The 23205-nt window shown below is 36.7% G+C and overlaps 2 protein-coding genes across 2 annotated transcripts in view; both read right to left on the bottom strand.

Annotated features, from left to right (window-relative positions):
* Positions 1–4530: 4530 nt before the first annotated feature.
* LOC134540099 (ATP synthase subunit beta, mitochondrial-like) overlaps positions 4531–23205 on the bottom strand; it is a 29225-nt gene continuing 10550 nt past the window's right edge. Inside the window, exons 2-6 of the mRNA XM_063382579.1 lie at positions 22790–22969; positions 14213–14347; positions 13407–13568; positions 11007–11191; positions 4531–9867 (exon numbers count right to left, since the gene is read on the bottom strand). Coding sequence (XP_063238649.1) covers positions 9697–9867; positions 11007–11191; positions 13407–13568; positions 14213–14347; positions 22790–22969 — 833 coding nt within the window. The 3' untranslated portion in view covers positions 4531–9696. The remainder of the gene's footprint in view (positions 9868–11006; positions 11192–13406; positions 13569–14212; positions 14348–22789; positions 22970–23205) is intronic.
* On the bottom strand, positions 18435–22764 carry LOC134540098 (uncharacterized). The gene is made up of 2 exons (XM_063382578.1): positions 22258–22764; positions 18435–21547 (listed from the first exon to the last, which is right to left on the bottom strand). The coding sequence occupies exon 2, from the start codon at positions 20965–20967 to the stop codon at positions 19129–19131; it is 1839 nt and encodes a 612-aa protein (XP_063238648.1). The 5' UTR covers positions 20968–21547; positions 22258–22764; the 3' UTR covers positions 18435–19128.

Raw genomic sequence — 23205 nt, 5'->3', positions numbered from 1 at the left:
CTAAGTAAAAATTATAAAAAACAGCTGGTTGAAATTGTAATATTTTTATTGGGCTAGTTATTTTTAAGAATTGTCTGCACGTGCCTACTGTGGAGAGTTCAAAAGAGAAAGACTTTCCCATTTACAAAATATAGGGTAGGCAGGGGCACAAAAAGAGGGCATATAGTACGTGCACACCATATAAAAACAAATTTAAAATTTACTCATCTTTAACGTGCGTTAATTCTAGATTGTTAAATTTTTTTTCCCAATTTTCAATTAACATCTTTAAGTTTCTTGATATTTACTATGCCTAAATAAGTCCTATGTCATTATCAATATTTTATAGAAAATTACTTTACAAAATGCAGCATGTTCACCTTTCCTCGATTGCAAAATGCACGGAAATTCGTCACTGAATGTCTTCTTGTACACAGCAAGATACTTCACTGTAGGCTTACTGAGCGCCATTTCTATTAAATCCCTATTGCGGAGTAGACCTACAACTAAACAAAAATACTCATCACGCAACTGCTTCACAAAATAATATTTTTATGAATACACCGTTGAATAAATTCAAAGACTATAATGCTAACTCTACACTTCGTCTGTGAGCACAGACGCGAACAAAGGCGAATTTGTTCAGGCACAAACTAACAATTCACACATAGCCGGCTTACAAACCGAAGCGAATTTGGGCACGAATGTAAACAGTGGTATCATAAACTCATTAATTCAGTCCGTCTTTATTTTAAACCACCACCACCGAAAACACAGTTTTCAATGTTGACAACACACGCCATCTTGGAAAACAAATGAAACCTTTTTCTGGTTGGCTAACAAACACCAATGACGAACGTGTACCAAAACAGCTCCCATAATTATCGTAAATAACTACGTTTCTTTCTACGCTTAACCAAGAGTTTTAGCCGACAATTGTGGGCATTGAGGCTATTAAAATAACCACACGTTATGGTACGAACTGTAGATACTAAACGCTTGTACGGAATAATGGTACAAACATATTAATACTATAAATTTACGGCATTAAAAACTTCAAGAGAAACAGAACCAAAAAGCGGGAGATTTGAATGACAAATCGGGAGGGCAGGAGAAAGGTTATAAAATCGGGAGTCTCCCGCCTAAAGCGGGAGGGTTGGCAAGTATGCAATACATACTCAAAAGCAAAATCTTAACTACACATAGGCCTAAGCCATGAAAAGAACGAATGAAAATACTCAAAGCAACAGTTTTATGAGCAAATGCAGATAATATTTTTAATGAACTACACTTTCTATTACCTAATGGTTCTTGGAAATTGGCGTATTATCCTTTTTTCGGGCATTTAATACTCTGTGACGTTATCGCAGCTTGAGAAAGAAGATTGTTCAGCTTGTTTAATATTGTACTTAATGTGGATGTTGCAATTCCCAGTTCCTTTGCTATTAACACGTGCGGGACAGTGGGGTTGGAGTCTCCCTTTTCAATAATGTCCAGTTTATCTCGCACAGATAATGCCTTACGTTTTTTAACGCGTTTTTCACCTTTTTTATGTACGTATTTATTATTGAAGCACATTTGCAGCTTAATAACACGTAATTATTTTTACCGTCAAAAGTAAATACAGTACAACCCTGTTATAACATTCTCCAAGGGACCAACATAAAAAAATGTTATAAGCAGGAAAATGTTATAAGCAGGAAATCATCTTCACTTTGTAAAAATTACGCGTGGATTGATTAAATTAAAAAGTTTAGGTAAAACAACACAAAAGACAGGAGTATTACACTAAGTACAGCAATAGAGTGGAAAATTGGTTAATTTTATTTATAGGTAATACCTAATACCTAGAGACATGCTAAAGGTGTGTTTATTTTGTGATGAAAAGTGGTGTTATTTTCCCTTAAAATCGGTGTTATTTTTACCTAAAAGTGGGGGTTATTTTTTTTTATTTTTACAATTTCAAGTGTAAGAAATATGAAGAGAACATTGTAATATAATTGCACCATCAATTGAAACATTATAAATTAAAATTACACAAATATAAGTTAAAAAGACACAAGTTTAAGAACTCAGATTCTAAATTAAGTCAACCCAATAATTTCAGAACCAAAGTACTTTGACACAACATTTAACTTTCAAATGAAAAAATAGCCATTGTAGCTCAATTTTCTTGTTTCAAATTAGTTCTCTTGTCAGTGAGAACATTATTGTGTTGTAACAAGAAGCGTTCCGAATCAACGTTTGCACACAACATCCACACTGCTTCCAGGCACTTGTCAGAAAATTCAGGTTGTGAAAGTTTTAAAACTTGAAGTGCCTTCACTACATCCACACTGCTTTCCTTCATTTGTTTCTCAACTATCTGTTTTAACTCTCCAAAACCGGTGATCAGCTCCTGGCGGTCCATTTCTTTCCGAGTAGAAACTTTACACAACTTAGCAAGCAAAATAGGGCTCATGTCCGTAATCAAAATATTTTTTGGATTAAAGACAGTCAGTGTTTCAAAGTCAAGTCTGCTTGGATCTGTAGCCATCAAGCTGGTAAGCTTCACCAGAGATTTTGTAGACACTTGCACTACACTTATTTTCACAGCAGCTGCTTTCGTGGTGTTCATGTGGTCCAAAACTTGTTTTGTTTCGTCAAAAAAATGCACTCCATGTTTCCAAAGTTGCGCTGCACCTTGGTAAGCTCACTATGCAAAATATGAGCGTTTGGCTAGCTCCAGTCTTCTAGCCTCGTTATTAAAGTATTTTCGGATTTAAAAAAAAAATTTAACACATATCGCCCAACTACGTATTTACCCTCGCATATAATCCACTATCACGAAATTCGCGCTCACGAAGTTTGGCGATTGCTTGAGGTTTCGGCATATTTTACACTTTCAAACCTATACTGAGAAATATGAAGACGTTTTCTATCACAAACTACAGTTTTTATAAAATAGTTGCACTGTATACAACATTTTTAAACAAAAATTATCATTCTTAAACATAAAACGTAATTGTTAAGTTTGTTTACTGTAAGAGAACAAAATTAAAACAGTTTGCACAGTCCATAGTACATGCAAGATGAACAGTTGTGCGTAATTTATAATTTGCTTCGCGACACAAGCGCTGTAACGCACAAAATATCCAACAAAATGGCTGTACATTACTCTTTGACTCTGTAAACGTGCCTTCGAGACATGAGCGTTTAGTGCACGAGTGCAGTTCGCCAAGAACGCGTCGTATCAAATAAATAATGAAACGTAAACATTGGCAAGTGTAGTCTTTACGTTGATGGTGTTATCAGTGGTGACAACGGCTATTTATTTACTTTTTTTAAGTTACCAAATGGCGGGAAAGTGTGGTTATTCGTGGTAAACAAACGTATTTCGCAAAAAGAATTCGCGGTATCAGAAATTATGTAAAAGTGAGGTTATTCGTGTTAAACTTACGAATTTCGCGTAAAAATTCGTTTTATCGTAAATGCGAAATTTGCATGTCCCTACTAATACCTAATAATATGCTAAAGAAAAAAAAATGTTTTGTACGATACAGTTCAGAGTCGAAACAGAAATATTCAACTCTTTTGCAATCACAACACGCGTTTTGTTGGGGTTCCTGTCCACTTGGTTAATAAACTGAATTTTTTCAGCTACAGAATATATTTTCGCTTATATTTATCGGCCATCATAACCGTACAAAAACCTGAATAAAATTTCAATGCGGCGTATTTTAATTAAATACGACAGTGACTACAATAAGTAAAAAAAAAAAAATTACGGTAAAGGTTAACCACAAACAAAAGCCGTGAATATATCCATAGAACAGTTAACCATTTCAAGGTGTTAAACCTTTGAAACAAAAACCAGCACCATAGACTACAGTAGCACTGTTTCCGACCATGTATCAGTGCACAAAATGCGCATCATAAGTATAAAGGAACAAGTCATAGGCTAACAAGCGTGAACAGGACGCCATATTGATAGTCGATCCGGTGCAAGTTGTGGAGTGCGTGTGTACCACGTCTATGGTGAACTACTCAAATGTAAACATCTGATGTTTGTATATGCGTGCTGTATTTTCTAGCTATGGTTTCGCTCTAAATTATGACTTTGAAGGAAGGGATACTGCAAATTGTGGCAGTTATCAAAGAAAATTTGAACGTTAAAGGCGGGAATGTAGAAATTTTAATATTGTTACAGGCGGGAAATTAAAGCATTGTGATAAATGGAGAAATGACGGGACCATGAAATTATGGTGTTATAGGCGGGAAAATGTTAAAAACGGGAATGTTATAACCGGGTTGTACTGTAAACTAAAAATAACAAGTCTGGTGCATCAAAGATTACAACATATCATTTAGTATCGCAGTTGCTAAAGCTGGAACGAAATTTTCTCACTTTCTATGGAAAAATTTTGTCCACAGAGTTCTATCTAGTGGTAGTCTTACGAACCTTACCCGATCAAAATGTCCGAAACGTGAACGATAAAAATGAGACGTAAAAATAATGAATTTGCTGCTATAATGTACATACGTATTTGTGTGGCGGTAATTTATTTATAATTTTGATAACATAATAAATGTACACGTGTTCGCCCATTCTTTAACTATGCAGGGAAAACTATTTTTTATTTTCACCAAACTGATCACCATTTTTGGCTACACGTAGCCTACCGAGGCCACTCGAATACGACTTGTTTATAATATGAACAGTGGACAATCGAGTAGCGTATTGCTGAGAAAAACTTCAATGTGATCCAGAAGAGACGTTTTGTGAAAAAACTTTTAATTATATGAAAATATTTGAGATAAATGTGCATTATGTCGGCAAAATTTGTTCGTGGTACACGGGAAAACGTATCAACATTGACAAAAGTTGTGCGCTATATCCAATAAATTAATACATAACCTCAAATCATTTTGCCGGGACTGAGACGGAAATTCACTATAAACGGGAATTCATTATAGGCGGGTTCACTATAAACGGGTTCTACTGTATTTAGTTGAATCGGCATTTCTGCCGACTTCCGATACAGTACGCTTGTTAATTTTTGGCCGATATTACTGAAAAACGAAAGAGACTGCCATAACCTAAAAATTCACGAGTACCATTTTCACTTTTGGTAGTAGTATTGAATTCTTTCACATCGCATTATTTCTTAGCAACATGTGCCAACCGTACATATCAAAGTTTAACATCCTTTTTTTTTTAACAATGTTCTTTAATTTAATATGTCATAAATAAATAATACATTACTATCACGGTAAATATACATCTTGGTTGTTAAGGTAACTATAGTGCAAATATGGTAGCTATCATGCTTCTGAAGTAATTATGGTATTCTACAAAGAATCTTTAGTTCTTATTATGGTAATTATCTTAAAATAACTATTGGGTTTGTACTGTAGTTATGGTACATCATCCATATTTCTTCGTATGTTGTTGTTCATTTGTCTTTTCTTCATATTTACGTGCGCCATTATTTGAGACAGGAAGTTTCAGAAAAAATTTTAACGGACTTTATATCACACATTTAATGGCGTAAATAATGAGACCTCGGGCAATTTAAACGCTTTATACGGAAAAACCTACCTTGCGGAACCTCGTAAGCGAGTTTTACTGTATTTTTTTCCGTAAATAGTAAAAAACCGAATCCTTTGACGAATCCTATATCAGATCCGCTGAATCTTCGAATCCCTAGGATTCGGCGGATTCGGCGGATATTGGATTCGGTCACCCCATCCCTATAAAATATACATACTGAGCAGACTAAAAACAAACACAGCTAGTAACACAACCGGGCAGGCTAGGTCAAAAACCAGAATCCACCCAAACATCTGATCACGAGTTGCTAATCGATGTTGAATCACAGAATGTGCCGAAACATAAAATTGTGGATTCAAAATCTTTCACAGAACTATAAATTAACATTTCAAAAACATGAAGAGGATTTGTATAAGTACTCCTCTCGTAACTACCGGGTAAAACTGTGCGAATATATTTGAATTTTCGAATAAGAATAATAAAATATTCGACCTTGAATACTAACACTTCGAAATAGAATATTTGTTTGCTTGTCATATACCAAAGTTCACTGCTGCGATTACGTGATTTGTGTCATATATAAATACCCCTTTTTTATGTTAAAGGGGACTTCAAAATCAAAAAACTAATAAGTGATGTTTTAAACACGCAACAAGTATACAAAGTTCTTTTTTCGTTACTGTCTCGCTAAAAAGTAATGGAAAAAATCGCATAAACAATAAAAAAAATTGCATATTGGTCATTTAAAACTCGAAAACAAAATATTATTTGTAGGGCTGATCGGTTGACCGAATTTTCGGTTCGGTTCGGTCATTTTAGTAAAAACCGAAGCTGAACCGAATTCCCAGAAAAAACCGATGATTCGGTTTTTATTAGGGCATTAAAAACTAACTTCAAGTATCTACCAAATAATGTATTTAACATTCATATTGGATAAGAAACGTACCGCTTGCATAATACATCAAAACACATTTAAGACGCATGCTAAGTTTTTCACTATAAAACGTTTAAATCATCTATTCTCTTAATGTTCGCCATTTTAACCATGGGATAGTAAAGTCTAAGCGTTTCTTACAGTTCACTATTTCCTATGTTTAACGTCGGAAGTTTCTGTCGGAATACTACTATTTTCTCTTAAATATATGGTTTTTTCTTATTTAAAGGATATATCACTTCCGTTACTAAAATAATATTTATTTAATTCCGGTTCGTAAGCTAAAACGGTAGAAGTTTCGTAGCATTGCTTAGTTCCGTTCGTATTCTGCAGGGCGCTCACGACGCATGGCGTCACTCAGTTCTATTTTCACATCACAGAATGCGCTATACGTGCGCTAGGATCGATTAGTTGCCTTCCAAGTTCCGTTCCAAATGGCAGTTGGAGAATGAATGTGCATGTCGTCAGATCCTTTAGATGTACAGTAGAATCTCGTTATAGCGAGCACGGTAATAGCGAGAACACGGCTATAACGAGGTATTTTTGAGGAATTTACGGCGTGAGAGCTTGAAGCGCGCTTTTGTTATTTGTCTGCTTTATCTCCACCCCTCTCGCTCGTCACTAGACATCTTCCCGTTGACGCCTGTCACATTCTTCAGCCGTGCAGTCGCCACCTAAGTGCGTGGCTTTAAAAATAGAATCCCGTCCTTTCTTTATTTTATCAAACTTCCGTTAGTTATCTGTACCGTGTGTAGACAAAGTTTGATATTGGAACAGAAACAACGTAAAAAAGTATTTTTTACAAATTAGAAATACGTATGTTTTTGTTTTTACAATCGCGTATATTTTCACGTTATTTTTGTTTTCTTAAAAGAGATAATATTAAAAAGCCGCTCTAATGAGATTTAATTGTTTCTTGGTTAACAAAAACTATTAATTGTTTATATTCTATTTATTATTATTTACGCGACGTCATACTGTACGCGTACGCAATACGACTGGATTCGTTGCTGCAACATAACAAATTATGCGGTATCAGAAGTAACGAGTGACGTAACGATAGTAACGAGTACTAATTGTTATAGTAACGAATACATACGGGTACACATTTTTTCGTTACTTTTACACCTCTAGTAGGAACTACCGTATTTATTTCCGAATCGCTAGGACAGTTTTCTTGTAACTTCTGTTTCGGTCAGTTGTTGGGGTATTTGTCCGGGAAAGGGGTGGTGATGGTTTGAGTTTAATCCCAAATTTATTTTCTAAAAAAGTTTACAGGTTTCTTTAAATGAAAAAGTATAATTTTCCAGCGACTATTTCGTTTGATTCGTACGTGCGTTGCCGCAGCCGCACTCCTGCTATTTTGTAAGGAATTAAATAGTCGCGCTACACTAGCACCACCTGTTAGCAACATCCCGAACCAACATGGCCGCCAGCAGACAGCCCGCGTCGACGATAGATAGCAGGACAATGCTGCGTTGGCCGCGGGCTGAGATGCTATACTTACGTGGCGTGGTAGGGTATTCTGGTCATTTTGACGCAATCGGTGATCGCATCCGTACTTATGGGGTATGGTTTTAAAGAGAATTCACACATCTGCTCACAGAAATTAAGATTTCGTTAATATAACCTGTTATTTTCCAATTATACAGGTTTAAACACAATTTTTATGCTATTTTCGGTTAATTTTTATTTTTTGGGGGCCAAAATTTTTCCAATTCGGTTATAGCGAGGACACGGTTATAGCGAGGATCAAACCCGGAACCGTGACACCTCGCTATAACGGGACTCTAGTGTAGTTTGTTTACTATTCGCGCGTGATTATTGCGGCTTTGCGTCGTTATAGTCTAGAGTATTTGATTTCTCGTAAAATAAAAATTCTTTTTTGCCACTACGTCTTGGTAATTGGAGGCAAATATGAACATCTGTGACGAAGGAATTAAAAATAATACCGCCCGTGTTCCGCAAAGATGATGATGTTACGCACGTGACGGAAAAAAAATCCTAGTAAATACCGCATTTTAAATATGAATACTTTACTTGTGTATTTTGAAAATATGGTCATTATGATTCATTCTGCCTTTAATGCACTGGTAGGTTAAGACGTTTTCTTGGTTAAGACGTTTGTTTATGTTGGCTTGTCCATTAACTCCCGGCATAGAGGCTACAGTAGGAAGTTTTTATTTGTATATTGCTTTTAATCACATTATTGCTATTGAATTTTATTCCAGTACATTTCATAAATTCAAGCTGGCAACAAGGTTAATGTAATACTAATTATTAATGTTCTAAACTGTTTTGTTCTGTTCCTTTTTACACATATGGTTGTTTCAGTAGCATATAAACTTATTTATAAATACAAATAGTAGTTGAAAATAACTTTTATATTGCTGAGAAAGTGACTCCCCTAAGAAATTAAACTTTTGCAAGATATTGCAAGTAATCAAATACTATAGTGGAATTTTTTTTGGTATGACAGCTCAAAGAAAAATTTGAAGTAGTGACCGAACCGAACCGAAAACCGACATTTTTAACAAAAAACCGAGCCGAGCCGAACCGAACTGAAAATGTGGGAACCGATCAGCCCTAATTATTTGTATTCTTATCATTACACACACCAGAAGTAGGAGGGGGAGGAGGGGTGTGTCAAAATAAAGCTATTTTTATGTTGTGGCGTATTGCGTGCAGCTGGAATGCAACAGTCTTTACATCCTGCCTTCCCCTGCTTTCCTTGGGTAAGTAATTTCGATTTATTTGAACCATGAATCATAATGAATTATTTTTCTTTGTGCACATCTTGCTATCTTCGACTGTGGGTATGAATGATCCCAATTTTATTTGCTCTTGCTTGCGTGAATGATTACTACTTACCCTAGGCTTGTTTTTTGTGCCTGGCAGTTTTCAATTTTCACTTTAGATTTCTTTCAAAAAAAGAACACATAAGTTATAGCTAGGGACCTGCAAAATTCGCGGATTCATTGACCTCTAGGATAGACTCCACAGTCCTTTAAATACTCGCGGAAATGACACCTATTCATTGGCTACTGACGCGTGAGACGTCTCAACTAGGCTGTCCGTAATTCAGCACTTTCTTGGTATAGCGTTTCTCATTGGCTCACAGTTCCCCGGATAAAATGTGGGCCAATCGCAGAAGCAGTACGAAGGTATAGTTGTTTTGATGCTAGCTTATCGTGAAATGAATCCACGAATTTTGCATGTCTCTAGTTATAGCTACGACACACAAGTCCAGTCAAATGCGCACCTCTGAGCCGGCCTGCGTGAACCTGAAGATGTTGTCGATGAAGAGCAGCACGTCCTGCCCCTCCTGGTCGCGGAAGTACTCGGCGACCGTGAGTCCCGTGAGGGCGACCCTGGCGCGGGCGCCGGGGGGCTCGTTCATCTGCCCGTACACCAGCGCCACCTGGGCACACCGCACAGTCCCGGTGCACTTCCCAGCCACAGTGACTACTCATTGCAATGTACTTAATCATAGGAGTCACACTTAGAGTATTTCCACATACACACCAAATAATTTCCATGGAAAAATATTTCCGTTCATTTCATTATCATTAAACAATTTCATGCAATGTAACTAAAAAAAAAAATAATAGTTTTAAAAAATCAATAATACATATACCAAACTGCAATAAATGTAAAACATTTTTATAGGTTTCTGAAAATATTTAAAACTGAGAAATCCCTGAAAATGAGGTCCTGCGTAATGACTAATGAGTTTACATTGTATGAAGTACCCAAACCGAAGAGTATTTAAAGTAGGTTTTAACTAGTTTTTTTTTTTTCCCCCACATACAGTAGAACCTTGATTAACCAGAGTAATTGATGAGGAGGGGGGGGGGGGGGGGGGGGGGAGAAGGTCAGCACAGATAAGTGAAAACCACGGATAATTGAATTCAAATGTATTTAGGTTATACAATACAGAAAAATTTCAACAGTAATTTATACTTAAAACAAATATACCTGTATTGCTGACACACAACTTAATTTTTAAAAATGTGTAGGAATGAAATTATTTTATGACCTAAAAGACCAAGTTCCAATGAAAAATATGAATTATATTTACAATTTGATGTGCATAGATACGTGCAATTACACTTCGCAGGCTAGGCTTTTCCATAAAAAAAATAAGTTTTAATTGAGAACCCAGTTAACCGAATGCCCAGTTTATCGGGTCAAGGATGATCAAAGTTCTGCTGTCCATGCATTTTTAAAAAAAAAATTCTGCACCAATCCAGTTTATTTTTTACTTTTGAAACCTCACAATCTGGCTACAATGCCCTTATACACTGTGTGAATTATAACACAAGATCAAAACTGAAGGTGAAATGCTTAAATTGAAACACTAAATCATTTTGGTTACAACAGTTCAATTTTCTTGGAAAAACCAACACATTTCCATTGCATCCAAAACCTTCAACCTGTTGAAAACATTTGTCAACGGGCAATGCTTACGGGAGGGAAAAATTAGCAACTTTCTACAGGCAATATTTATTTGCCGATAAACAGAAGCCAATTCTTTCACGGATGCTAGCGATGCCTCACCTTGGACGTCTTGTCCTTGAGGGAGATGACCCCAGACTCAATCATCTCGTGGTAGAGGTCGTTGCCCTCTCGTGTGCGCTCCCCGACCCCGGCAAACACCGAGTAGCCTCCGTGGGCCTTCGCCACGTTGTTGATCAGCTCCATGATGAGCACAGTCTTGCCAACACCGGCTCCCCCGAACAAGCCTGCAGCACAGCACGTGCCGCCGTGAGACCACCGCCCTGCCCCCAGTCCTTGCACTACACCGTCCAATCATCACTGCAGTCTATAATTTTTTTTAGAAACTAGTTGTCACTCTCAGCATTATTTTAAATAATTAAATGACAAATTTCGTGTCAGTGTTTCGTAATGTGTTTTTCCGCCACATGACAAAATATTAATTTGCTTTTAACCGTGTTTACACATCTCTAGCTAATACTGAAAAACTCTTTGTCACATCATTTTTTATAAGCCACGTTCGACACACCTTTGGAAGTCGTTGCGACAAATTTTTCGGAAATGACAAGACTTCCCAATCATAAAGTTAATTTTGTTTCCATCGCGTCGTGGACGCGATGAGCGTCAGAATTTGGTTTTTAAATTATTAAACTGGTACATTATTAATACAATTATATGTTGTATAATTTTAAAGGTTTTTTTTTCTAAATTATTTTGTGAAATTTTTATAATACGCTCAAAAAAATTTTTCCCAATAAATATTAACTTGGGATCATTTAATATGCTGAGAAATGGTATTACGACAGGAACTGAATACTACAAATATTAACCTAGCAATTGCTAGTGTTTGCGTTTAATTTTTTCCTTTTCCATTTATTGAATAATACTTTTGATGGTACAGAAGTCTCATGTATCAGACATAACCAATTAGTATAGAGGTGTTTAAGCCTATTAAACACTAAAACATGTCACAATCATAAATATTACAAACCGTACGACTACACTGGCATTTGTAATTTTATTTAACGCCACAAAGTGGTGATTTTATCTGCCAGGTATTTTGCATTTTTATGGCAATTTTTAACAAAATATTTTCATTTTGCTTATAAAAAATACCCATAGATTCGGGTTATTTCCACAGCACTACTACTTATTGCTAGAACCGGCAGTACGAAGTATTACACTGCACAGAAAAATAATATTTACCCAAAAACATAACTCAATAAAAATGTTACAACAATTCTCAAGACTGCTAAAGACAATTTGGAGATTTATTTGGTAGAAGGTGAACATAACAAGAAGTAACCAGATACTATAGCGCATGGTGTGTTAGTCCATTAAAAATTATCTATCTTGACATACTATGATGCTTTGCCTAAATATCCATCGTATTACAAGGAACTAACACAAAATTAAGATGACTGCGGGCAAACAAGTGCTGTCTTCACTTTACGGTCAATCTAGCCTACCATACAACCACAGGTACCAAAGATGCAATTCTCACTCAAATGTTGCTGGTTCACTCTGCAGTGAGAACTAAACATATTGACTGAAATAAAGATTGTGTAACTTTCCGCATCTGGCTGCTGGCATTTACGTATGGAAACATGCCACTTATGGTAATGGTGCTTTTAATTTTCAACAGATGATGCGAATGAATTTACCAAAAAATAGTTAAGTAAATCATGTATACTGACATTTTTCATTATTTTATTGCAATTTTCAGGCCCGAAAAGAGAGATGTTATGTTAGTATTTAACCATCAACTTCGCAGTATTCTAAGATTTTGGAAGGGATTCTGTATAAAAATAAAAAGCGCAGGCTGTGGCTAATTAGTGTAACTGACCTAATTCTAAAGATGAAGAAACCACTTACTGGCAATAGCTTCAGAAATGTTCAAGAGATTCTTCAGACAGTACACTGCTCCATTACAACTATCAACACAACAGGCACTGCTAAAGGTTATCATACGACTTCCATATCAACACAATGCTGGTGACTACACTGAAGGACAGTAAAAATATCTCTTTTGTATCAGGTGTAAATAAATAGTTGCCACCATTTACATTCCAACCCTCACATTTGGTTCAGCTTCTAATACACAGTTATTGTATCCCTTACATTTAATTGTTGTTAAAAAATTACGATACAGATTACAAACAGCTCATGGATTTATGATTAAAATACATTAAGTTTTAAGATATTAAGATATTGTGTGGTATGAAAAATAACATTCTCTTATGTTCTTAGAACAAACAATTTCCCTGGATTTTCCTAGTTTAGACGGTACGTATTCAATTCTCAGAGTTTTACCTGACAGTGGGAACCTTACTTATTCTAAAAAATTTATTTTTTGTTTTGATATAAATATTATGGGCACAAGGCTTATTTGAGTGTGTGGCTTATTTGGGTTTTCCATTCAAGCCATTTTATTATTTTGTAAAACTACCCGACTAGATTTACCGATCTTGCCACCCTTGGCGTACGGAGCGAGCAGATCCACCACCTTGATGCCCGTCACCAGGATCTCCTGCTCCACCTTCATGTCGACAAACTCCGGGGCGTCGGCGTGGATCGGAGCCACCTTCGTCGTGGGGACCGGGCCCCTCTCGTCGATGGGCTCACCTGCCGTCAGACGAGACACACCGATCACGATCGTCCCCGGGCATTCCACTGCCGTGGCATTCAACAAGTCCACCTTAGTAGAGGAACAAATTAACTGTGCCTGGACATCCTGATGACATTGAGATGATCATCATGCATCATTAGAGATGATATAAGGCGATGAAAGAAATGAAAATGGGGCACTGGCATAATGCACGGAAAGAGGAAATGGAAGTATAAAGATATAAAAAATACACCATTTGACAGAAAGGTCCACCACATTTGCAACTTGGAAAAAAAAAACCTGCAACTAAACCCAGATCACTTAACCACAGCTGTCCCTAGCTTCATTAAAAAAACAACTCCTTAAAGAAATATTCATTAAAAAAAAATTATCAAAAAATGAAAATAGTTTTTTCAATAGTGGTTTTATCATATCTTGTCCTATAACAAGCTTCCTCCAGACTTTTGTTCACTTACATATTATTTTTTACTAAAAAATTAATTAGCATTAACTACTATTAACGCACCATTTTTGACAAAAACAGACGTAAAGTAAAAATGTAATCTAATGCTTTTAGTAAACATTGATATTACTATGACATGCAACCCTAATTGGTTTTAACAGGCACCTGAACATACTAAGATCAGTTCTTGCTGCTCACCAATAACATTGATGATCCTGCCCAGAGTCTCTGCGCCCACAGGTATCCTGATGGGGTAGCCTGTGTCCAGGACATCCTGTCCTCTCACGAGACCCTCTGTACCGTCCATGGCGATCGTCCTCACAGTGTTCTCACCTGCAAGAGACAATTTTAAGACAGTGCTTCAAACAAGCTACCCAAGACAACTATTAACATAAATAATGCAATTTATCGTGATCACGATAAATATTAAAATATAGTAACCACTTGCAGAAAATCCCAATTAAAAAATTTCTTGCAGTTTATGTTTAAAAATGTTAGTACTTGACATATAAAATGTATTATTACTTTTGGTAATTTATTAATTTTGTTATAACTACATTTTTAAGTACCTTGAGAATCTTCGCAACAGGGTGTTACTGTGCTTAACTATAATACTGCAATTCATGTGAATAAAACCATTAAAAAAGGTAAAATATTAAAAACATCCTAATGCACTTTTAATCTAAATATGTCAGTTACAGGCCAGATTTTTTTTTATTTCGTTGACCTAACAGGCCCAACTGCCTGCCTGGAAACCAGCCATACCACTGGATAGTTTTACTTTTTAATGTTATTAGGCACGATTTAGGAACTACAGCAGTTATTTTACTGAAAGCAAAAACTACACTATGCATTGCCCTCTTTGGAGGGCGGTGGTTAGTGTCACAAACCACCAACATAAACATTTTTTACTCTTTAATGGACGGTGGTATTCCTTGCTAACCACCTTAGTTAGTTCCTATAAAGTACACTAGATGGCAAAAATTATATTTAATTGTATATCTATGCTTTCAATAATATTTAATAGAGGATGTGCGTCAACAATGATGCCTTCTGTGACCACTTTTTTCAAATATAAAAAGTAAACATTTATCATTGTATTATTTACAAACGTAAAAGTTAGTGGTGATTATTAGTATATTGTAAGCGATAAATAATTTCACTTGTTTTATTTCAATAATAACTATTACTGTAAATGTGAATTTATTGGTGGTTATCACTACTAACCACCACATACAATAGGGCGAAATAACCTAAATTCGTGAACACAGCTGATGTTTTATTTACATGTACCAATGTGCTAATTTATGTTGTAAATAGTGATTGTTATACATTATAATGGATCATAGAATCATAGTTATTGTAAATTAGGGGATGACATTGGAGATGAACATGAGTCTTGCGAAGAAGCAGAAATTCCTTCAGACAGTGACAGTGAATGTGTAGGGGAAGACTATGATTCCGATTTAGACCCTGAGTACATTCCAGGATCTGTAACACAGGATAATTGTGACACATACTTGATTTCTTCGAGTGATGAAGAAGTATTTAGTGTCTCACCAGTTCAAGGACCTTCAAATTCATCTGATGTAGTGTTTGTTTCAAGGCCAAAATCAAAATCTAAGACATCACTGTCAGTGTCAGCAGTAAGGGAGCAAAATGTTGTCCCCAAACCACAGGCTGTTCCCATTCCAACATGGGATAAGGCCAACATAAATTTGTTGACAGTTTCTCAACCTTTTGATGAAGAGTCTGGCGTGGCAGAAAATATAAAAAATTTAGTTGACCCTACACCATACAAAATTTTTTCCCATCTCTTCACAGCTGATGTTATGGAGTTACTGGTATTCCAAACAAATTTGTATGCAACTCAAAAGGGCAAAAACTTTTCTCCAATTACAGTAGATGAAATGACTGTGTTTATTGGACTTAACTTGCTAATGGGAATTAAAAAATTACCCAGTTATAGGGATTTCTGGAGCTCGTCTCCAGATTTGCACGATGAGTTCGTTTCGCAGTTGATGCCGGTAAAACGCTTCAGCTTTATACTGGGACATCTACATCTGAATGATAATGTCGTAATGCCCAAGAGAGGGGAGGATAACTATGACAAACTTTATAAAGTTAGGCCGCTTTTGAATTTGCTGGCAGATTCATTTGAATCTTGCTACAAACCTCACCAGAAAGTAGCCATTGATGAATCAATGGTGAAGTTCAAGGGAAGGTGTTCTCTCAAGCAATACATGCGTGACAAACCAGTAAAACGTGGCTACAAGATCTGGATGCTATGTGATCAGTCTTCCTACAACCTTAGGTTTCAAATTTACACCGGAAAAGTAAAAGAATCTGTTGAAGTTGGTTTGGGAGAGCGTGTTGTAACAGATCTCTGCAAAGGTCTTGAGGGAAAAGGTCACATGGTGTTCATGGACAATTATTTTACATCGTATTCACTAATGTACCATTTGCAGCAAAAAAATATTTTGGCATGTGGAACTGTGAACCCTTCTCGCAAGAACCTTCCGAGGCTACAAGATGACAAACAGCTGAAGCGTGGTCAGTTTGACTTTAGTGTGAGTGAGAGTGGCATAACAGTGTACAAGTGGAAAGACAAGAAATGTGTAAACCTGATTTCAAACCATCACAGTCCTGATGATACATTTGAGGTACAAAGAAGGGAAAAGGATGGCTCAAAAATTCAAGTTCCGTGCCCAAAAATTGTGCCTGACTATAACTGTAACATGAACTATGTTGACAATTTCGACAGACTAAAAGGGGATTATGCTCTTGATCGACGAAGCAGAAAATGGTGGCCAAGGATTTTCTTTCATTTTCTTGATTGTTGTGTTGTAAACGCATATATCATTCACAAGGAGCTTTCTATTGAAAACCACACTCACAAGAACTTCAGGCGAAGAATTTACATGGAAATGATGGCAAAGGCAGTGGTCCTAAAAGTGTCTGGAATTTCACCGAAGAGGAACTTATCTGTGGCTGAAATTCAAGGGCACAAACCACATGTGGACAAGGCCATTCGTCTGGAATCCAGCAAACACCAACCTGAGCAAAGCACATCAAGACGCTGTGCCGTTTGTAGCACAAAGAAATACCCAGTCAGGACAGTCTGGTGCTGCAAGACATGTGGAGTTGCTCTTTGCTTGCGGAAAGAGAAAACTTGTTTCAAGGACTTCCATTCGCAATAGCGTGATTCATTTTGTGTACTTTTTAAAATGTTTTTTATATGTAGAGTGTTATGTTTTGTGTGTGTGTGTGCCGCATAACCTCAATTGTTGTTGTAGGTTCTACGTGCGTGGTGGTTAGTGTTGGTAACCACCACATGTTTTGCAATATCTCTGACAACAGAAAACTAAAAAAATTTTTACTAATATTTTCTTCTATTTTAAACATCAATGCAACGTAAACCATTACAACATTTGGTAATTTTTTACTTTTTTTTTTATTGCCCCTGAAAGAAAGACAAAAAAGTACAGAAAAAGTTATTGTATGTTTCTAAATGTTTTCATTCTTCCGAGTACCGATCAACCAACATCGTCAACCAAAAGCATTCCAGCCAGTTAATTCACATTTGCATGGCACATAGTTCCGCTAACGAGCGCTAGTACGAGATTTAGCAACAAAAAAGAAACAGTAGCTCAGCTCTAAACAAAAGACCATCTTGGATTTATTATTTCCAAAATATAGGCTATCTTTGATGTACTATTACTATTTTATGTAAAATATATATTTTTAAAATGTGTGATACAAAACAAACAGTCCTGGGTTTTAATACCAGTGTTTCTAAGTTATGTATTGTTCCTATAAATTATTCATGAACTATTGGTTATCTGAAACATCAGTTATTCAGACACCTCCGGTCTAATTGTTTCGGACAATCGACGCTCCACTGCATGTCTAAACCATAAGCACGATCTACAATAATGTTACTGTAATTTCTCTTACAGACAAATTTAATCTTTGCGATTCACACTGCTATTTTTGATGAAAGGAGCATTATAAAAAATGATAAAGCCATAGGTAGAGACCTGTAAAATTCGCAGATTCATTTCGCGATAGGATAGTGTCCAAATACTTTTGACATTATTTTGCTTCAGTGATTGGGCCACAGTTTATCCGAAGGACTCTGGGCCAATGAAAAATCTTTTTAACAGAAGAATTAGCGAATCACGATCATTCCAGTCAACAGGTGTTATGAGTCGGTAACCCAACCAGCAGATGTAATTTGTACCAGTGCATAGAGGATCATTGAGTCTATCCTTTGTGGCCCCCGGGCCACATTTATACTATTTTTATATTTTTTGCCTTTATTGATTTTACGGATTTATTTCCATTTTAAAGTACCCTTTTAATTTTGTAAAACTCCGTTGCTGTATTTTTTTTTTAAATTATTTAATTATTGTTATTATTTCTTTTATTGGTTATTCTTTGTTTGGTTTCGTTCTAGTTTTGTAATTATTCTATATATCGATTGTGTTTCAATGGCCGGTATTAAAAGTTTGCCTAGTATTACTCTGCTTTTTCATTTTAATTAGCCAAAGACTTGCCGTGTATGTTTGTGAATATAATTATTTTGATTGCTCCACCACTTGGGTAGATTTTCTGGATATTAATATGTATTTCAGCTTTTCCTTTTTTTTAGTTTTGATACAGGGTGTCCAGTGAAAATGGATTTCAAAAATCCCTGACATTTCCCTGTTTTCCCTGACAAAATTAGGATTTTCCCTGACACTATGCTCGTTCCCATTTAAATTCTTATAAACTTTGTCAATATTTTTTACACTATAATATATGTAAAAATATACTGCGAAATTTTAAGCAACAGCAACTGTGTAAATAGGTCTAATACTAAAATACAAAATGTGAAAAAAATATATGAAATATGTTTATTGTACTCACATATCACCATGTTCCTCAATTTCTTCAAGAGTTACTCACTAGATGGTTTTGAAAACATAAGTCAGTTCCACTTCATATTTAAAAATAATATATATAGTATTCAAATTAGCTAAGTATGCTATAGTTCCAAAATTAAAACTTTAAAAAAACCTTTTAAGTCCAATCACAAATTAAAATTTTAACAAAGGTTTTTCTTAGCAGCACTACTTTTTAAAAGCTTCTATCTGGAAGCTTAATACAGCAGCTTCTTTTTCAGCATCTTCCAAGATTTTCTTTTTCTTAGCTTCCAAAGCAGAGAGTTCAGCAGCTGCTTTTCTTTTTCTTGTGTCTTGTTCTTCCTTTTCCTGTAATAACTTCTTCTGTTGTTCCGTGTATTCCTTGTATTTTAAATATGCATTACGAGCAGCATGAATAAATCTTTTAGATACGACAAAATTATCCAGACCTCCAGCTGACAAAATACCATCATGAATTGTACGCTGAGCAATCAGTGAAATGTCCAGCTGATTTTCTACCAAGCACTGTTTGTTTATTGAAAATCCCCTTTCTACTGCTGCGTTGCCATGAGACATAATAAATATCATTTTCAAAAAAGATGCTAAATGCCCTGTATTTTCACTACAGTAAACATTTAAAAGGTCAAACCAAAACTTATCCAGGCGTACTTTGGATCGGACATGGAGTTTCAAATGTTCCTGCACTGCAGTCAATGAACACAATCTTTTGAATTCCTTCGATATTTTGTCACCTTGAATTCCAGAGAGCCAATTATGACTAACAAATATATCTAAGGCACATGACAGCCTCTTGATCGCCAAATCGGGAATAAGGGCTACAGAAGGATCAGCAAATGAAATGCCTCTTGTCAAGCTGAATGTAAGAGGTGAGCGCTTTAAAATCCTTTTCACACATTCCTGCAGGCATTTTAGACAGTCTGTTCTAAATAATTCCATATCCTTCTGACTTGCATTTTCTGAACGTAATGCAGCTCGTGTCCCAAAACCTAAGTCAATTTTTTTACTTGACAAAAGATTATTTGCAGATAAATCTATTTTGCTCAGGGTAGTATTTGCCATTACGTCTGCTTTGACAAATCTAGTCATAAAATTCTTGATGACTGAAGAAAAGTCGGAAAAGAGGTACGGCGCCATGGGGTCATTTGTTTGATATTCTTTGAGAAGTGGTTCAACTTCAGCAGCAACAGATGAAAAAAAAGCAAGTTTAGGTCCAAGTAACACATCTTTAATAGCACTTTTCACTATAACAAAACTAGCACACGTAGGTTCTGTATTTGACTTTAGACCAGCAACATAGTTCCGAAGATTTGGTAAAATTTTCAATGCTCTGTCTGCTACAGGAACGTTGTCTAACCAACGAACTGGACAAAATTTTAGAGGAAACAAGCTGGAACCAGTTATTCTAATGTAGTCTGCACGACGAGTGGGGATGTTATGAAACAGGTTGTAAATAGCACGCAAGAATTTAACAATTTCCCAACCAGTTTCCTTCATTGCGCCTTTGAAGGCACAGTGTAATGAATGTAAGCCACAAGTGCCGATATCCAATATCACCCCCTCATCAGTACGACCTTCCTTCAAATCTTGCTTCAAGTCTTTTAAAAACCGCAAATTTACATTGGGGCCATCCATCGACACCTGTATAATTTTGTGTAATGTATTCACAGGCAAAGAGTTTTTAAAAGCACTTAACAGGTCTGCTGCAGTCGAATGGCCGAGAAATGCTGATGTAAGATATCGAGTGCAAGTAATTGAATCATCTTCATTCCAGTAACGGACAGAAATGTCCATTTGCTGTTTCTGGGCAATTTTATTTAAACTTTCATCAAAGCCAACTACAAGATGAGAAGATTTTGATATATCAGCATGCAGTTCCTTTTGAAATTCTGGAGCCAATCCGTGAACTATTGTATAGGATACTTTAGATTTTCCCAACTGCAATTTAGCTGCAATTTTGCTGTCGTGATACATCTTACGATGCATTGCTACACTATTTTCTGCATTCCTTAAGGAATTATGAGCCATAACACAATACAAACACCAAAGTATTTCGGCACGTGTTACAGAATCATTTAATAAGTAATTTGTCAATGATTTTGATTCCTTTCTAGCACTGCCACATGTGCACGTGCAAGAACATGTTGCGGATGGGTTTAGATAAGAATTATCAGCTATCGAGGAAGTATCAGGCAGAGATTTAGAACTGCTGACTGGATCTGTTTGGAACAACGGAGGGGAAGATACTTGAGGTGAGCTGGGTACATCAGAACTAAACAATTTTGAAGATTCAGACAAAGGTGAAGAAGACTCTGAAGCAGAATTATTTTGTGACGCTGCTGATGTAGGCCTATACTAGTTGTTTTACAGTACACTGCTATGGATGAACTCATGTGAAATCCTTGCACTCTTCTGCTGTGTTTCACTCCAGATGCATGACTGGTAAGAGCCTGCTTCCCCATATTACTCAGTTCAATCCTGTGATTGCAAAGTTTGCACCAAGCTGCATATGGGCTGCCATCAATAGCCTGAGCCCATGAGAGGGATGGGTTCTGGTTCCATTCATCCCTGAATGTAGTTTTTCTGAGTTTTGAAGCCATGTTGTGACCTGTTAAAATTAAATAATTTTTTACCTTTATCACACTAATCTTTAAAATAATATTCTTGTGAGAAAATTAACCTATTTTTCATTAATTAGCAAATAAACGTTTCAGGCACCACAAACACAGATAAAATCAATGCAAGTACATAGGCCTATCAGCACATATTTTCTATACAAAGTAACCGTCAGCTTCAACTTCAAGCATCTTTTATAAGATAGGCCTAGGCCTAATGTAAACTTATGAACTGAAAATATATCTGAAAAAATATAGGATATGTTCCAGCAACAATAGCTTGTTTCAGGAAATAGTCACATTTTATCTACAAAATTGCTGTGTGTTCATGTATTTTAAAAATTTTGCATTGTCTGGCCTGGCCTACTTCGAAGCAAGAAAAATACCTAACTAACGTAAAATTCAAAAAAATAAATAATATAGTACGTTACAACATGACTTGTGTTTGACCCGATTTATAAACTCTGCAAGCACGCATGTCCGAATCAAAAAGTTGAACTCACCTTCTTAATGTTCCGGTTTATAAACACGTAAAAAAAGGTGTGTGTTCTACTTTTTGCTTTACTCAGACATGCGTGCTTGCGGAGTTTACAAACCAAGAACATCACGAACCGTTGCCGAGCGAACGAAACAAATTAGGCAACAGTTTGCGACTTGCCCATAGAGTAAATATAGTAGAGTATACATACATTTTGTTTCTTACCTTTGTTTGGCTGATGATATAATAATTCACTTATCCATCAACAAAAACGATAACCAAAATCAACAAGAGTACACAAATGCGCGCCATTTTGGCCAGTCTAACAGGCCGCAATGTGTACAGCCATGTGCCGATTATAATCGATACGTCGATCATTGTGTACGCGGCGAATTGAACAATCGATACCTATGCATATTGTATCGTGCTGCTGCGTGAAGAACAAACACGGCCAAAATTTCCAGACGACTTTTAAAAAATCCCTGACATTTCCCTGACTTTTCCCTGACACACGAAATTCCCTGACAATTCCCGGTTTTCCAGGTTTTCCAGGTCGCTGGACACCCTGTGATAGTTACCCAGGGTGAGTCGGGGACGGGACCCCCCCCCCCCCCTTCCTATTTGATCGGAAGGCGGGTTTCACCTTTAGGGATTTGAAATAGCGAATTTTCCAGGTCTCTAGCCATAGGGTATTTGACACGTAAAACTCTTATCCTCTGCCGTGCAAGCGAGCTAGAGCCCCTCACGGATCGCGCACCTAGATGCTGAGCCACTTCGAGCACGAGCCGGGGCTTCCTGTTGGTGACCTCGAGGGCGTTCAGGATGGGCGGCAGGTTGTCGTCGAACTGCACGTCCACCACGGCTCCGATGACCGCGACCACCTTGCCCTGGGAGCCCTTCGCCTTGGGCTGCGCGGCTGTCGCGTACATCGTGTGGCCTGCAACCAGCCCCCACCCGCGTGCTGTCACTGATCCACCGTCACCTCCGCCACATCACTGAGGTAATGGATTACTGCAGGGTTACCCCTATCAGTGATGGCCAACTACCTCTTTTCAAGGGGCCAGATATTGTTTCTGTAACTGAACTGAGGGCAAAACAATATGAGTAACAATTTTCGTAGTATATGAGTTAAACAAAAAAAGTTATCTTAAAGATTGTATTAACAATAGATAT

Source organism: Bacillus rossius, chromosome 16, assembly GCF_032445375.1.
Source record: "Bacillus rossius redtenbacheri isolate Brsri chromosome 16, Brsri_v3, whole genome shotgun sequence".
Lineage (NCBI taxonomy): Eukaryota > Metazoa > Arthropoda > Insecta > Phasmatodea > Bacillidae > Bacillus > Bacillus rossius.
The sequence above is the reverse complement of the archived record's forward strand: the minus strand, read 5'-3'. Positions and strand labels throughout refer to the sequence as shown.

What these genes read in the sequence shown, in the direction of transcription:
- LOC134540098 (XM_063382578.1), bottom strand. Translation starts at nt 20,967, where the DNA reads ATGGCTCATAATTCCTTAAGGAATGCAGAAAATAGTGTAGCAATGCAT.